This window comes from Dama dama, chromosome 21, assembly GCF_033118175.1.
Source record: "Dama dama isolate Ldn47 chromosome 21, ASM3311817v1, whole genome shotgun sequence".
In the NCBI taxonomy this organism is placed as follows: Eukaryota; Metazoa; Chordata; class Mammalia; order Artiodactyla; family Cervidae; genus Dama; species Dama dama.
Window position 1 is genome coordinate 33,756,040 of NC_083701.1, and position 18,396 is coordinate 33,774,435.

The 18,396-nt window shown below is 40.4% G+C and overlaps 1 protein-coding gene across 10 annotated transcripts in view; it reads right to left on the bottom strand.

Moving 5' to 3' along the window:
- NCOA2 (nuclear receptor coactivator 2) overlaps positions 1-18,396 on the bottom strand; it is a 283,865-nt gene that overhangs the window by 86,142 nt on the left and 179,327 nt on the right. For all 10 annotated transcript variants that reach the window (XM_061123460.1, XM_061123465.1, XM_061123455.1 and 7 more), the window contains 2 exons: positions 10,242-10,346; positions 7,519-7,691 (listed from right to left, as the gene is read on the bottom strand). In XM_061123460.1, the coding sequence (XP_060979443.1) occupies positions 7,519-7,691; positions 10,242-10,327 (259 nt within the window). In that variant the 5' untranslated portion in view covers positions 10,328-10,346. The remainder of the gene's footprint in view (positions 1-7,518; positions 7,692-10,241; positions 10,347-18,396) is intronic.

The window sequence follows — 18,396 nt, forward strand, 5'->3', positions numbered from 1 at the left end:
GTTGGAAAGCTTCTCTCCTTTCCTCAACCCCCACTCTCTCGTCTATTAAGTCTTACACTTCCAGAGAGGCCCACGTCTACTTTCCCGTCCTCCTTGAAGCCTGCACCAATGTCGGTGCATACAACTAACTCCTTTGTGGTCCATAGTTGCTTGTGTACAAGCTGATTTCCCTCCAGACAAGTGAAAGATCCAAGGAAAAGAACCAAGTACTTATTGACTGTGGGATTCCCCATTAGTGAATAACATTATATCCTGCATATAGTATTTACTCAAAAAAATTTTAATGGAATAGATGTTCTGGAATGAAATAAACATACACAGTATAGTGTCAGAATTTCTCTTCCTAACAGTACAAGGTGAGCAAGAAAACAAGAGACACCTGTCTTCTATTAGTGTGTGGAAGCCAGTTTAAGTCTTGAAATGAGAGCTCATGTCATAAATTGTTAAAATCCTAAAGCATTAGGGCACACTGAATTATTTAAATCCTTTTCATCTGAAAGCTGTTAAACATAAAAAAAAACTTCCATATACTTATGGGGGAGGAAAAAAAAAAACCCAAACCAAGGAGCTCCTATGAGGAATGAAAGCAAGAATTCCAGTCAGCTCACTAATTTTAAGGATTTCACTCATAGCATGAGCCATTAATCCACACGAAATTCTCAAAGTGAATTATATGCAGATCAGTGGAAAAATCCCTGGAGGAGGAAACGGCAACTCACTCCAGTATTCTTGCCTGGAGAATCCCAGGGACGGAGGAGACTGGTGGGCTACAGTCCACAGGGTTGAAAAAGGCAGACACGACTGAAGCGACTTAGCACGCACGCACAGTGGAAAAATATTTTATCTTCATTAAGAAACTGTAATATCAAGGATATATTGTTGATCCTAGGGGTATTCTCAAACAAGGAAATAAAATTCCTTCATTTCTGGATGCATGGAAACCTGTAACAGTTTCAAGTCTTCAAGAGTAAGTTAGGGCTGGATTTGTTCCTGTGTTGAAGTAAATATGGAGGAAATGAACACTGCTAAGACTCTTGCCCTCTTTAGTTCTCCTTAAAGCAAGATTCTTGAAACGGTCACTCAGGTAACAGGGATGGGGGGAGCCAATGGCACAGCAGGGGCCACAGAGCCTGGGGAGGGGTGCAGACAGTGTCATAGCAAGCACTAGATTTTGTTTTGCTTTTTTTTTTCGGCCAGGTTGCAGAGCTTGTGGGATCTTAACAAGGGATGGAGCCTGGGTTCTGGCAGTGAGAGCACCGAGTCCAGTGGTGACTGGACCACCAGGGAATCCCCAAGTACCATATCTCTGAGCTTTGTCCTGAATAGATAGCTTCGAAAGGTCTGTTTAAAATCTGTGTTAAAACAAACAGAACCAACGTTGTCAGTAATAGTATGAAGGCTTAAATGTGTAATAGAGAAAACACCCGAAAACAACTTGCTTCTTTATCAATATTGAGTCCTTAGTAAGAAAGCCAAGATTCATTTGGATGAGGATGCCAAGTCCAGTCCATGGAATTCTCCAGGCCAGAATACTGGAGTGGGTAGCCTTTCCCTTATCCAGGTAAGAAGAGTAGTAACTACTGTTGAGTAAGTCTCTCTATCTGTCAAGCATGAGATTAGACCCTTTATAAACACATTGAACAGACTTCATATGACTGATGTACAGTGGACATTATCATCCCCTTTTTACAGATTAGGAAGTAAAGGCCCAGAGATGTTAGGGAATTCAGATATAGTCCTACATTGGTAAAGAGAGAGACTGGGTTCACCTGATTTTAAATACACCTCAAGCTCTTAATGAGCTTATTACATTGATGAACTTATTCTGCCAACTGGATTTGGAGCTTGCCTTGGACTATTACACAGTCTACTCTTTTGGCCCACTTCTATGTCTGGCCGGCTGGCTTTGGCCATTTAATCATTAGCAGCATCTTTAGAAGAAATAGGATAAAAAAATCTGACAGTTGAAATTTAAACTATATGTAGTGTGTAAGGGGCCACTATTTTTTTTTTTAAACTTAGAAGATATATGTTTTTTAAGTCTAGGTTTCCTATTCATTCTCTAACTGATCAAAGATTAACACCATCAACAATCCTTGCCTGGCAATCCACGACTGATTTCAGTAGGATTGTATCTACGCGGGCACGCCCGAGAGACGCGGAGTTCACTCACCTACCTTTCCAGGGCAATGGATGACTCTGCTGTCACCCTAGGGTTTCATCACAGGGAACATAAGCAATGCCTGGAAGCACCACCCCAAAGTCTGATTCATAGATATCCCAGCCCTGGAAGGGATCTTATATCAGACAGAGCCCTTCTGCTTACTCTGCCTGGTGACAGCTATTAGTTCACACCTAGGCGTCAGCTCTGAATAATTGAATTTCCATCACAAGGTCTTCTTGTATTTAACATGGGGAAAAAGAAGACTGAAAGGAAAAATATAACTTCAATGGGCTCTAAATTTTACTTTTACATGCTAGAATTAGGCTGTTTCTCTTACTATTTCCTTGAATTTTTGTATAATGAGCTCATGAATTTGACTCACCTACATTTACAATACAACCTGCACACCCCTATACCCACCAGTGGTACACTGGGAAATGCTTAAAAACCAGCTCCTTGGGGGAAAAATAGTAAGCATCAAAATGTTTATTATGAATTTTACTAGTACAAAGGATTTGGAGTATATAATTTACAAGTGATAATAAAATATATGACACCCTCTGTTGCAAATTCCATAGAGCCAAATGGTTCTAACAGAATGTTTGTTGACTTTTGCCAAACTCTTGCCTTATAGCTATCTTATGATTACAAGTGATGAACAGATAGAGTTCTGACACAAATGTTGCTTGAAATTTTCACTTCGGTTAAAGAATAAGACAAAAGTGAAATAATGAAAATGCATGGTTAAGATATTAAACACAAAAATCCAATTGTTTGTCAGTTTGTGACTTTTATGATGAATTGGACAATATTTTTATGTATATTTAATGTTAAAATATTAGATGTTAATTAGAGATTTGCAGTGACCACAACTGCCTAGTATTATATTTCTATCATGTGTCTTATCACATAAGACACAAAGGCCTCTAGAGAAGAGGTAATAGTAAAATGTAGTAAAATAATTAGGAAATGAGGAGCTTTAATCTTCCTACCTTTTTTTTTACTATGTAATTTAATTGTTAAGTCTAAACAATTTTCAATAATGGTTGTGCTTATTAACTAGTTTATAAAATTCTTAAAATTTAACAACTGGCTTTTGATGGTTGACATCAGTTGACTTCAACACACTGCTGCCCCTCACCCTCTCTTAAAATACTCATCTTTTATGCTATGCTCAATTGTAGGGGAAATTTACATGTATGAAGCAATCCATAATCCCAATGCTCTCATACTACAATCAAAATTAAATCATTAGAATAATCACAGTGAGAAACCAGAATGAACTTTTAACAGGTTGCCTGATTCAACAAGGAATTTGCCCCCCAAACTGAGCCTGTACAAATGCAAATTCTTGAAATGTACTTTTTCATTTTTATTGCTATCCACATTCAGAAAAATAATAACAAAAGGGTAAAATAAGTTTCTCCACTGACTGATACATGCATTGCATCCTATATCCAAATATATGTATTAAAATGGCTTCAAATAAAAGGACAAATGCTTTCCAAATAATACAATTCAGTTTAGATTATTATTTTAGAAAAATAAGAATAAGTGTGGTTATGTTGGAGTAATAGAGGAGATATTACCTTAAAAGCCCTTTCCTGATGGCTCAGACTGCAATGCAGAATCCGCCTGCAATGCAGGACACCCAGGTTTGATCCCTGGGTCAGGAAGATCCCCTGGAGGAGGGAATGGCTGCCCACTCCAGTGTTCTTGCCTGGAGAATCCCATGGACAGAGGAGTCCAGCAGGCTAGAATCCACGAGGTCATAAAGAGTGGGACTCGACTGAGCAACATTCACTTCACTTGAAGAGGGCAGTGGAGATGTGTTATTAGAACTCCCCTCCTGTTTGGGACATTTTATGCTTCAATTCTATTTTTTAAGAGCACAGAAGTCACCGAGTATTTTCCATAGAAATTTTTAAATTTAAGTTTCTAGCTAAGGAGTGTGTAATTGGACCCAGTCATCCAAAATTAAATCATTTGTATTTTTCTGTGAAATAGAAGCAGTATTAAGTCTTCCCAGTTAGGGAAAAAAGATAACTTACTACTTATGACTATTCTTTGTAAGTTATGGACGCCACAGATTTTCACCATTTACCAGTATACCACATAGGAAGAAACATCCCGCTTTAGAGTTCAAAAGCAGGGGTCATGGTTCAAGTGCAGACTGTGCGTGCTTGGTCTGCTACTATGAGGTCCACAGCCGTATGATGTTCATGTAGGGCTAGCATCTACCAAACACGGGGCTCAGGACGTGCTTCAGACAGGGGAGGCTAACTTACTTCGGTAGCTGGTAACCTCCCCTCCAAATCCCCACCCTTTTGGCCATTTAAAAATTATCGTTCATTCTCTGCCTTTATTCCCAGGCCTATGGAATGGGGAGGAGCAGCTGATGGCCGAGCAGACTTGAGTGAAAGACCTCACCTGGCCGGGCCGAGCTGCCTAAGCTTTGGACCAGGGTGGGTTCCTTTCACAGGAGCCCGCCTTCCAGACTGTGCAGCCTTGAGTGTGGGTCTCTTGCAACCCAGCTTAACCCCTCAGGACAGTGAGGGTTTTATTCACGCTACCACCAGTGACAGCAATACAAATGAAGTCTGGATGATACGGTAAAGATGATGGTTGGATTCTCTCCACATTGACTGGTAGCTGGGGGGTGAAGCGATGCTGTAAAGGTGATGGTTAGATTCTATTCACACTGACTGGTAGCTGGGCGGGTGGAAGCGCACAGGGAGAAGGAAGGGTCTGATTCTGTCCTTCGTGCTGCTTTTGAACGTTCGCTGGCCGCCAGCTCCTGAGAAAAATCAAGGTGGTGGCACAGAACCACACAGAGTGTCCGCCTCTTGTCGGCGGAGGCTATGCTGAGTCCTCTGGCCCCAGAAAAATGTGACTTTCTTCAAATGACCCTGTAGGGGAGAGTAGGCACAACCATGTCCCCACCTTTTCCCCCCTCCTTCCATCTGAAAAGGAAGAGCTCACTGTATGAGATTTAAGCATAGATGAAGGAAAAAAGGGGCTTCTCAGGTGATGCTGGTGGTAAAGAACCTTCCTGCTAATGCAGGAGACATAAGAGACGTGGGTTCAACCCCTGGGTTGGGAAGATCCTCTGGAGAAGGAAATGGCTACCCACTCCGGTATTCATGCCTAGAGAATCCCATGGACAGAGAAACCTGATGGGCTACAGTCCAGGGTCGCAAAGAGTTGGACATAACTGAGCGACTTAGCACACAGCACACACGAAGGAAAAAAGATGCCTTTCTTCTGAATATGGGAAAGCTGTCAACTGAATATGTACTAACTACTGTGACAAGTACTTGCTGGGAATGTTTACACAGCTCCTTATTTCTTCAACAACCATGCAACCTAGAGGCTGTGATTCCTAAATTCTATATGAGGAAACTAAGTCGCAGAGAGCGAAAATAATTTGCTCAGGTTCAAAAAGTTTGTAAGAGACAGAACCAGGATTCATGCCTAGCTTCCACCTGGTTTGATTCTAAGGTCCCTGCTCTTTCTAAAAAACTATTTATTAAACTAGTAATAGTCTTAAAATATCAGACTAGTTGAGAAGTGAAAAATATGCTTGGACTTTTCGTTGGGGTTTTAACTTCTGCTTTTCCTTTTCAAAACACGCTACTTTTCAAATTAATGGGAACATTATTATAAGAGGGAGATGTGACAGGGCGTTTATTGTTGCTGCTTCTTGGGTGGTTGTGGTATGCGGCCTTATGATTACACCCACAGTGAAAGTATGGCAGAGTCCCAGCGTGACACATCTTAACGTGTTTTATGGTTTGAAGGGGGGAATACCAAGGTTTTGCAAAACTGTAAAACCTTGTGCAAGACCTTGATAGTAAAACACATACATATGTAACTGTTTTAAAGTGTGGAAGTTTTACCTAAAAATCGGATGTTCATAAAAATGAACCATTCAAAATCTCCAGAAACACAAAACAAGAAGCTTAGTGATTTCTCCACTGCGATGGTATCAGCACCTAAAAATGTCGCAACTTCAGAGCACTGTAACCTTGAACCAGTTATTTCTCCTAGAAAATTTTGGGACTATGATTTTATCCATTTGCTGATACCAAATTGAGATGAAACTGAGTTGTTGATAACTAGTGAATCTTAAAAGAAAAAGAAGAAGAAAGAGATGAAGGCGACTAATAGACGACTGAATAGACGCTGTGAAAGCTGAACATTACGATGATATAATTTTGATGGAGAAACCAGGAAATATTCATTTTTAGAGTGGGCTGGTATCAGAATCTGCCTTGTGAATTATATGTGTATGTGTGTTTCAGTTCTTAGAAGATAGAACTATGCTTGTAAAATTGTTCTATATAAAACTCAGCTCAATATTATCGGTATGAAAATGGAAAATGTTATGATGAAAATATGCAAACAGGATTTTATGATGGAGGGCAGCAGTCAAAGCTGCAAGCTCACGTGTAGAAACAGACATTATTTTTCTAAAATCTGCCTCTTTTAAATGTTATATAAAAAGCAGATAAAGAAAAAAAACCCAATATGAACTCCAAGAGGATGAATTCAAAAACAGATGACAGAAGGTAACAGTCTCCCTGGCCCCAAAGGAAGGCAGTGTATGAACACTTCATGAGCATATATTGGCCCTAGGTGCTAAGACGCTGTTCGTACTTGCCTAATACAATTTTTTTTTGGCACTACAAAGTCCGATGTGATTTTTAAAATACTATCTTCTTAAGTATTTTTCTGCGGGCAAAAATATCAAAGGAAAGAGGCAGAAAATGAGCTCAGGGAAAAAAAAAAAGAAAGACAGACAAGAAAAGCCCAGGAAGAGAGCTGTCATGTTCTGTGTTTCAACTTCACAAAAGAATTCTCTCTCGAGGTTGAGCCTTTCAAATCTCTTGTCATTCGGGATATGAAACTCTAATTTAGTGGCGTGGCCAGTTGAGGCTCAGACTTAAACATGCTGACGAACTGAAACAAGAGGTGGCTCACTTCCCCCTTCTGGTTTCTATCCTTGCCTGGCTCCTCACTTGCAAATTCTGACAGTCACTCGCTGTGTGAGCTATGAAAATACCAAGGTGGCGTGGGATCAGTGGGCACCTAATTGAGTTTTACTAGATGAAAAGTTACATCACCCTGCCTCACCTTGGCCCCCTCTATCTTTAGGGGATTGTTGAATTTTATACAGAGCCTATTTATAAACCACTGCAAGTGATACCTGCATTCATCTTGCACTGTGACATCATCTTCTCATCAATAATTTAAGCCTAAGAAATGGATTAAAGGGACTCTGAAGGGATTTCTCACACAAGGAAAAACAGAAAGCAACTCAACTCTCCAAAGTATTCATTTGGTCCTCTTACCTTGTTCTTTGATCTGACGAATTTGCTTCACAGTTTCTTTTAAGATTGCACATTTGTCAGGTTTGAAGTTAAAGTTGTCTATGTCGTTAAAATTAGCAAAAATCAGCTCTGCAAGTTCTTCGATATATTTATTTTCCTGTTCACGGTTACGTTTCTCCGTGCTCCTTTTGGGGCTATTATGAAAGAGATAAGAATGTTAATTATGTATGAATACAGAGAGCAAACAAAAGTTACATGTAGAAACATGGAAGTACTTTGGGGGGAAAAATCCTGAATTTGCCCCAAATGTTGCATTTTTTTTGTTTGTTTTTAAATCGACCCTGTCCCAGTTGGTAATTACAAATTCACTTATGCGATCATTTGTTCAATGTGTTTAATGTCTCCCACTTGACTGCACGCTTCACAATGACAATGATGATCTGCCCAGCACTGTGCTTAAAGCGACACTTGGTACAAACAGGCATCAAATTTATTACTGAATGAAAAAGAGTTTTAGAAATGGAAAGGAGCTCTTGCTTGTAAAAATTTAAGATTAAGAAAGGGAAGTTAAACTAGTTATAACAGGAATAAATAAACTTCACGGCAAAATAATGAAAATAAATCTTTATCATTTCATATACTTCTTTAGGATGTTAATAATTAAACCCAACGGTCTGTTAAGATAATGTTAAAAAACCACAGTGCAGCTAGAAACAAAAGTGAAACTGACCCAGGGTCTCTGTTAACTGTTCAGCTGAATGACAAGCAAAAAGTAAACAAACGGTCCAAGTTCAACTCTAGTTTTAAAATGTTAATGGAAGGGAGGGAAAAATAAAAACTGGCAAGATCTTCTCATCTGAATTTGATGAAAGAGCAAACTCAGAAGTTCCCTTTAATAATTACAGGGTGTCATTTTTTTTTTCTCAAATACAGCACAGAGTCCACTGGCTGACATTCAAACAATACAATAAATAAGAAAAGTACACTGTTCAGAATATCAGCTCGCTATGTTCTTAACATATAATTATTTGTATGTAATACCAATTTATAAAACTTTTTAATTTGTAACAGACATTCATATGCTTGCATTTACATATTAGCATTATTTTCATGAACTAAGAAACCTAAGACAGAACACAGTTTCTCTATTTTATAATGATTGCATGACTTGTCCAAGATCACTCAGTGACCAGAACTGGGTTTTGCTAAGTCTCAATTTCACTCCTGGCTTCTACTTTCTTAAGTCTGGAGAAAGGAAGGCCATGGCTGCCATGCACTAAAGAGCCACATTCCAATTCTGGATCCTTCTGCCCCTTCCACCTCCCTCCCTCACCCCAGCCCCCAAAGATACCTACTAAATGGCACACATGTGAGAAGGGGGGCAGGCGTGGTGGGAGCCGTGCACACCCCCAGAACCAGCAGAAGACTGGGGGAGAAAAGGCTCTATTTGCCACCACCTCCTCGGCCAGGACCACGGGCTGTGAAGGCAGTTTGACAGACAGGCTGAGGCTGGCCAGGGAGGACCACAGAATCCAGAGGGTGCACCCAGGAGCCTGGGACTGGGGTTGTAGTGTGGTCAGTGGCCATTCAATCCGCTTATTTTGCTTGGCAACTAGACGGGGAAAAGGCTTTCTGCTCTTTCTCCGGCTCCCAGTGCTCTTCCCTAGTATTCCTCACCCAGACTTTCTATTGGCCATTGAATACAAGTGGCTGTTTAAATGTTAAAAGCATTTACATGATTTCAATCATCAAAAGAGTGAAGTCTCTCTTCTACCTCTGTTCCCGAGTCTTCATTCCCCAAAATGGGTAACAACTCTTGTGTCTCCTAATTACCCTAAAACCATACAGATTCTTATTTTCTTTTTATGTAGAAATGGTAGGATACCATACACATTTTCTGAACCTTGCTTTTCCTCTGTAACTATATTCTTAAGAAATTGCTAAATATCAACCCATAAAGAGTGTCCTCACTCTTTTTCAGAGCTATATTGTGTGTGGATGTGTCAGAGCTATTTACATAGCTCCCTACAAATGTTCAGGGTTTTCCTAATCTTTTGTGTTTATAATAAGTGTTGCAACGAGCAACCTCATACATAAGTCATTTTGCATGTGTCAACATGTATCACTGGAAAATTCCTAGAAATGGAACTGCTAGTTCAAAGAGGATATACATTTATAATTTTAACAGATACTGCTATACCACCCCATACAGAGGTCATAACAACCCATACTTCTACCCATAATATATAACATGAAACTTGTTTTAAAAAATTATTTTATTCACTGAAGATCCTCAGTCTTTGTAATCAATTCAAAAGCAAAGGGATTTAACATTTCATTTCTTGCTCTTAGAAGGAAAGAAAGAGAAAAGGAAGGAAAAAAAAAAAAAGCTGGTACTTCTTAGCATCAAACCTTCTTACTATGGGATCTCTTGTCTTTATGACATTCTAAAAGCAAAAAGGAGTAAAAATGTGAAACAGTCAAGATTATGCAGAATAAACTAGTTTTAAGAATCAGTACACAGGGAACCTAGAGGAAGTATGGAGCATGCCTCTTCTTGTAAGAATAAAATCTGCAACCGATTAGCATATCTATACAAGTTAAATAATACTTATCCAAAGGCTTGACAGTTAAGGAGAAAAACCAAGGAAAGCATGTGAATCAGGTGTGAAACAGATAGGATAAAACTTCAAATCCAAGGCTCAGGTGTGCGCGGCTCTCCTGGGCCACGGTGAGGGTCTCACCTGGGTCCGAGCTGGTCAGGACATTCCTTGCGCTTCCGCGTCTCTGCCCTGGATGGGTCAGGGGTGTTTTCTCCCATCCCACTCATCTTGAACACATATCAGCAACTGAAACAGCAAACACAGAGAAGGCAAATTAGGGGAGCCAATGGTCAATTCTGCCGACAATAAAAAGAGCTCTGAGTTCAATCAGAAATCTGACAGCAGCAATTAACACACTGTTTTGATTTATGTACATGTATAATTCCTAATGAGAAGACTTTTTTTTTGGTAACCCTGCTTAAGTTAAGCAAATGTCAAGGTGAACAATTAGAAAACAAACAAGCCTACCTCAGTGGGCCCACTCTTCCAACAGGAGCTGTATGTCAACAGCACCTGAACTACGATCTGCTAGCCTGGTGTCTCTGCTGCCAGCCTCCAGTTTCAGGAGGAATTGTGCCCCACGTGAGACCTACAGGTGCTGTCAGGGGCTCCTCCCAGTCTCTGTTTGGGGTTGGCCAATGTCACATCAGTACTGCAATCACTCACTCGTGACAAACAGCCCCAGGAAGAGGCAGTGCCTCACCACAAAGCTGTGCTTCCAAATCTGACCGGGTTGCTCTGACACCCCTGTCCTGGTGAGCACTGTCCTTCAAACAGGATCTCCCCCGCCCCCCACCAGGCCCTCCTCTCCCAGTGGCTCCCTCCCTGAGCAGTGACTTCCTCTCACATCCTGCCACCCAGACTCTACCTCCTTCCCTGATTCTAGCTGCTATCACCGGAAGTCTTAAGATGCACTCAAAAGATCAGGAACATTTTTGACCTTAGTCGGGGAGGCCACTTATTGGCCCACTTGCTGAATTCCTTTCCCTAAGAAAATAAAAGGATATATGGTAAGAGAATCAGGGTGTTCACATGTGTCATTGTGAACACCATCAAAATAACATTTATATCTGCAAATAACAAGAGTGACAGAGATCTACATTTCAAAAGAACTATGCAAAAGGACTGGCAAAGATTTTGAGGAAATGGAAGATGGTTGTTACTCAATGTGTTTAATAACTGCTCAGCAAAGAAAAAACCCCCAGCCCCAAAAGTCTAAGTCAGCATTTAGCAATCTCTCCTTGAGTTCCAATTCTATGCCACCTTCTCCTGCCTTTTGTCCCTCAGGCTTTGAAAACCACCTTCACCCTCCTTCACTTCCTGAAAAGTGGCTTTTCATCCTATTCAGTCTGGAAAAATCAGAGGTAAGCACGAGTTGGGAGAAGGTCAGGGACTTACAGATGATGCTGGAAGAGTGACAGGTCCATTGAGAGCAAGGACAAGGAGGCAGGTGGGCTAGGAGGGCCAGGCAGGCCTGATGGTGAGAGCACCGTCACACACCCATCCAACTGCCCAGCTGCGCCCAGGCTAGGATCTGGGTGCTCCAGCCAGCACACTCATGTCTTCTGGCCTCAACTCTGATCCAAGGGGGGAGGGAAATTATATATATATATATATATATTTTTTTTTTTTTGAGGAATCACATGTAAGGAGAACCAACAGACACTGGATGAGTTGAGGGAGGTGGTGCTAATTACATTGTATTCCAGAGGCTGCATCAGGAGGGGACAATTCTGGAAGCTAGTGTGGCAGGTTCCTGAGGCTGGGAGCAACGTAACTAAGCGCCGAGGCCCTGTGGTGCATTCACAGGTTTGGGCTGATAAGTATAATCTGTATTTAGTTACTGTTCATTTAGCATTTATTCTGCACCAAGCAATTGCCAGATATAATTTAATCAGCAAAAACAGACTACAAGAAGCTGGAGAGTAAAGAGGCAGGAACCATACCCAAGCTTCACCATGTTAGTTACGGGACCTTAAGACGTTCTCTCTCATGCCTCAATTATCTTTTCTGTAAAATGGGGATAATCATTATCATTCATAGCACAAGGCCATGGAGTGGATCAGCAAAGGGTGGAAGTGGGACTGACACACAGGTTTACATATTCTATTCTTCGCTAAGGGGTTGCTTCATCAAAATAGCCATTCTTCCTCTAATCAGGAGTCACAGGTCAGGCGCGAGAAGCACCAAGATCTGGACTGCCTGGCTCCCATGCTCCAATCCCTACCCCTTCTCTAAATATCATTCACTCATTCCTTCAAAGACTGCCTGCCCACTGCTGTGACTCAGGCTTGGCGTGTGAGGGCCATGAGAAGGGATCTGTCTCTCTACAAGATGGGGGTGAGGAGAGAAATTTGTGTAGGAGACTTATATAGGAAAAGCTCCACTAAAGAGAAACAGGTGTCCTTTGTCCTGTGAGACACTCTGCCGGTGGGGAGGAAGCAGGGTCTGAGCTGGGCTGTGGGCAGGTAGGTGTGGCAGCTGCTAGGGCATTGCAGGAGGTATAAAAAGTGGGGGGCTTCCCTCATGGTCCAGTGGTTAAGAATCCACCTTGCAATGCAGGGGACACCAGTTCAATCCCTGATCTGGGAAGACCCCACATCTGTGGGGCAAATGGACCCATGTGCCACAACTATCGAGCCTGCGCTCCAGAGCCCGGAAACTACAACTAGTGGGTCCACCTGCAGCAACTACTGAGGCCTACCTGTCCGAGAGCTGGTGCTCCGCAACGAGAGAAGCCACCTCAATGAGAAGCCCGCATGCTGCAACTAGAGAAAGGCCAGCCACAGCAGCGAAGACCAAGCATAGCCCAAAATAAAAGTAAATCAATCAATACTTAAAAGGACAGATGGGGAAGCCAAAACACCAGAACCCAGCTCTGATGACACCTTCCAAACATTCCCTTTCAGTGTTTCTCCTAGAACCACAATTCCCATGGCTTCACTCACGAGCACGAAAAAAACAAACCAACCAACCCAAAAGAATTACTCATCCAATCTGAGTGAGCTCTCAACAAGCAACCTAGGGGATTTCCACCCTGGAAATAGCTTTCTATCAATCAAAAAACATTTTTATCATCAAAATAGAATCCCCAATCTGTAACAAAATACCCCATATAGAAGGTATATGTGATAAGTTTGTTGATAAAAAAGGCCACCCCGCCAAAAGTATTTAATAGTAATCCTATCAGAATGATCAGAAAGCTTCTCGTCATTTAGCTAAAATAAGAGACCGATTTACTTAAAAGTTGTATATACTCAGTTTGGGGATTTAACATTAGTGTCAGCATCATCTACTTTTACTTGTCCCCAAATACATACCAAATAATTGTAACTCTGCATGAAGGGGCAGCAGTGATGCATTTCAACAAAACACCACAAGCACACATAGAAAAATCACTGAAAATAAAATAAACTGCCAGGCATAAATTGGGAAATTGGGACTGACATATACACAACACTATATGTAAAGCAGGTAATGTATAAGAACCTACTGTATAGCACATAGAACTATACTCAATATTTTGTAATGACCTAAATGAGAAAAGAATCTAAAAAAGAGTGGCTATATGTATATGCATAACTGCTTCACTTTGCTGGGCATCTGAAACTTACACTGTTCAAATCAACGATACTACAGTGAAAATTTATTAGAAAATAAATTGTATATACAGATGAGTTTTAATGAAATTTTGTAGATCAAAGTTAAATATTAATTTCAACAAAGGGAAGGAGATGGAGAATACAGAAGGGCAGCATTGAAGCTTTAGACATTTTATTTTGTGAGCAGGTGTAAACTAACAGTTTCTTAAACGGTCTGCATGCTTTCAATATTCACATGAAATTAATGTTCTTGAGCATTTCTTTCTGGATTCTGAAATGTTCAGTATAAATCATAAAAACTAAAAATGTCACAAGTAAATTCCTGGGTTGTACCTGATGGGAAATTATAGTCATTGAGAATAAGCCAGTTTCTACCAAATACTGGGGGTGGGGGGGTGCGTGTGTGAAAGGACGAGACTGGAAAAGAAGTTTCAGTTTGTCCATTCTTGCTGTCTAGAGCAAAACAATAGCCTTGCTATTACTGATAGCACATCTTCCCTTACATCCTCTAATGTCAGCCTGTACAAACTAGACAGTAGAGCAAAGAACCAATGTTTGATTTTCTTAAAGTAACAATACTTTGGGCGGGGGTGTGTGAGTAAACAATGTCAGTTTAACGCTTAGCACGATATGATGAAAGCAAAGTAATATGTTAACCCTCTGCTGCTGCTAAGTCGCTTCAGTCGTGTCCGACTCTGTGCGACCCCATAGATGGCAGCCCACCAGGCTCCCTGATCCCTGGGATTCTCCAGGCAAGAATACTGGAGTGGGTTGCCATTTCCTCCTCCAATGCATGAAAGTGAAAAGTGAAAGTGAAGTTGCTCAGTCATGTCCGACTCGTAGTGACCCCATGGACTAGAGCCTACCAGGCTCCTCCATCCATGGGATTTTCCAGGCAAGAGTACTTGAGTGGGGTGCCATTGCCTTCTCCGTGTTAACCCTCAACATAGCTTAAAAAAAAAAAAGCACTCTTCTTGCATGAAATTCATCAATGCAACTTATAAGGTAACAAAGCAGGTGTTCACAATACTATCTCATGCCATTAAAACCAGTTAATCATCCAGAATTCATGTAAACGGTAATGTATATTTTATCTTTTATCGGTACTGGCCATCTTCCAAACAGGGCCTGTAAAACTGTCAGATTTATTACATGCTGAACAAATTCAGTTAAAGAATAAATAAGGATAATACTGTTGCTGAAATTCAAACATAATAAGTGATCAAACATCAGATTTCTACTGCCATTTTCAAGAAACAGTTATAAAACATTAGGCCTGCTATGAAATTCCTACTTGGAGATGAAATTTATAATGAAAGGACACACAGTGCTGTTGAAACAACTTTTCTTATCAAACAGCTAACGTGGGGAGGAGCCGGCTGATAAATCACCCAGCTCTTGATATGAGACCAGAAAGGCTCCTATGCCTCCCAAGGCCTTCCGGCTCTTCTAAAACTCTCTCTACAATAGTGAGAGTGTCTCTAGATGACACTATTGTGTCATCTGTGGTCTGATTCTTCATAAACTTAGTAAGGGAAAGAAACACTCAAGGAATACTAAAAGTGTACACACTTCTGTTTGCTTAAACACTTTTCCATTTCTATCCTGTTGAATTCATCATGAGACGATAATCTTTGAGGTCCCTCCACAGCTCAGAAGTCCATCTTAAAAGTTAGATGTATGAAAAAAAAAAAAAGTTAGATGTATGCATTGTTTCTCTATCACAAGTAAAAAACATCTGTTCATTCTAAACTGTAAACAATTTTTTCCTCAGAGTATACTGTGTTCCCGGAGGGTCTTGGTTTTACAAAAGTGAATTTTCTGGGTCAGACTCTTAAGAAGTCTAAAGAAACACAGCATCGAATGTTGAAAACATACACTATGTGCCTTAAGGATGTAGAGGCTTGAGAAAGGTAGAAAATCAAGTGGGCCAATCCTTAGACGTCAGTTAGATGATACAGCAGTGAAGACAGGGGAGGGGGAAGAAATCACTTTCTAAACAGTGTCAACTAAACACAATTACCCAAAGCAAACAATATTTTGGTAAGACCCCAACCCTTGGCAGGAGTTAACAAACTTTCCATGCAGTACGTACATAGGTTGTATGAAAGGATATATTGTTGGTTCATTCAAACAAGCGGACAAAGAAGCACCACACATACAAATACAACAGAAGCAGGACTATGAGGATTTACTGAAGGCAGGGACGAAAGGACAGAGAAAGAGACCAAACTTTTCCTTGCCATTGGCAAAACAAGCAATGCACTAACACAGTGACAGAAGATACTACTCATCATTTCAAAACTAAATTTTAGTTAGTAAAATGGTCTATGATTTTCCCCAAAGTGTTACTTTTTACTAGATCTTAAGAACAGTTTTAACTTCATCTTTACCTGACAGTATTTGTTTCTTGCTTTTCATACAATGAAGTTTTAGTTTACCCCATACGTTACAGTGTGTATTTACAGAATGAGACTCACAAAAGCGCATGTTAATTCATGGAGTGACAACAGTCAGGTGGCCAAGTTTTAGGAAACTCCCTTCATATAAAACCAGAAGAAAGGGCATCTGATAGGAAACAAACTCTCGGCTTAACTTCACTACCTCTGAGCAGCTTACTCTACACTTGCCTTTTTTAAAGTTAACTGCAATAAGCCAAACACATACTATTATTATCATGAGATGATTTTTCAAAGATAAAACACTTAACAGTTTCCAGCTGGACACAGGAGTAAAAAAAATACCACAGGCTACAACTACAGCTCTTCTCCAAGTAAAACAGCTTCACTACCTACCTCTTCTTGCGCTGTTCCTTACTCCACGGGGACAGTAACAACGTGTATGAACCAATGTTCAGGCTAAAAGTTCCTTCCTTCTCAGCGGGCTGCACTCTTACATTTACTTTTGTATAATGGCCTGAGAGTGGTATATTAGACAGTAACTAGAAGACATATTCCATTTTCTGACTGAAAGTCAATAATCCTCATGAATTTTTTAGCTGAGAGACACTTCAAGATGCCATTGGGAAGACGGTGAGAAACACATTAGGCTGTAAATGTGCGGCAGCAGCTTTTTAACACAGGCTGCAATAATCAAGTAAGTGGCTAAATTCATGTTTGCTGGTTACACAAATATTTTGCTGTAACATTTCCATCATCTCCATCTCTCCAAGAGGGGAAAAATATCCTCTCTGAAAGTCTTCTCTTAGCAAAATTCAGCGCAGAATGTGTCAGGATGAGAGAGCTTTCTAAGGTGTGTGTGTGGAGGGAGGGCGGTCGGTCTAGTCTGACATCAGTGGCATAGGACAGTTTCCACTTTCTCAGTTCTCATAGGCTAAGGTCCTTAATCCTTGGTAGTGCAGACGGTAAAGAATCTGCTTGCAACGCAGGAGACCCGGATTCAGTCCCTGGGTTGGGAAGAACCCCTGAAATAGCAACCCACTCCAGTATTATTGCTGGAGAATTCCAAGGACAGTCCATGGGGTTGCAAAGAGTCGGACACAATTGTGCGACCAATACACACAAGGTCCTTAATACTGCTTCTATACCCAACTATGTCAGCCGGTGCTAATACAGACAGCCAGGAATAGCAAGACCGGGTTTTAACAAGGCCTCGGATGAGGAAACACCCAGGGAATAAGCTTCATTCCTTGCATAATGTAAGCACTTCAAGCACGGTGTACTCAGTCCATATTTAATACTTGGAAAACCAGTTCTCACCGAAGGCTTGGTGTTCTGGAAAGAAGTCCTCAGACTAAGAACCACAATGTAGCACTTGTGTTTTGAGTTTCATAACTTGTCCAGATTAAAATTCAATTCTCTTTCTTTATTCTGAAACCCATTTTAAACTTTGAGATTAAAAAAAACCTTCCTAATTTATGAGAAAAACTTACTGAAATGGTTAAGAGCAAGACAGCCTCTACCCACACAAAAAATATTTATTATTCAGTTGAAAAACATTTTAAAGTCAATGACAATATTCTCCCATAGTGTAATATGTTGATTGTTTTATTATTATTTGGGGGGGGGGCTAACATTTATTGGGTACTTACAAGAGTTAAGCACTTTTCTTACTTAAAAACTCATTTTGTTTTTTCTGTATGTGCAAGTACACACACACAGAGACTCATCTCTTACGGATTATCTAACCTCTCTGACCTGTTTCCATAAGTAATTTGTTCAAGTTACACAGATAATAAAGGACAGGTCAGGAGTCAGACTCTGGTGTAATTATAACAGCTATCATTTACTGAGTGCTTATCACCTTGGCAGGTATTCTCTAAGCACTTTATACACAGGTAACACCTTTAGTTCCTGTAACTATGATTATCACCATTTTACAGATGAAGAAACTGAGGTATAAACAAGCCACCGTAAGCTGGGCAAGGCCCATATCATTAGAAGTTTCTTAGAGCTCTCATCCGTGAATCCAAACAGCTCCGCAGTTCTTAATCACTACAATCACTTGGATGAGCACCAAGGCTCCTATCCTTTAATGTTTTCACTGAAGAGAGACACAGACTTATGTAAACTATAGAAAGCAGTATATTTTAATTCAATTTGATAAATGCTAAATATCTAATTTAAAAGTATCCTTTTTTTGGCTAAAAATATAGCAGTATCATTGCAAAATGAAAAATACTGTAAAAAATGTGTAGATTCTTTCTTCTATTCATTCAATAAATAATTAATGCA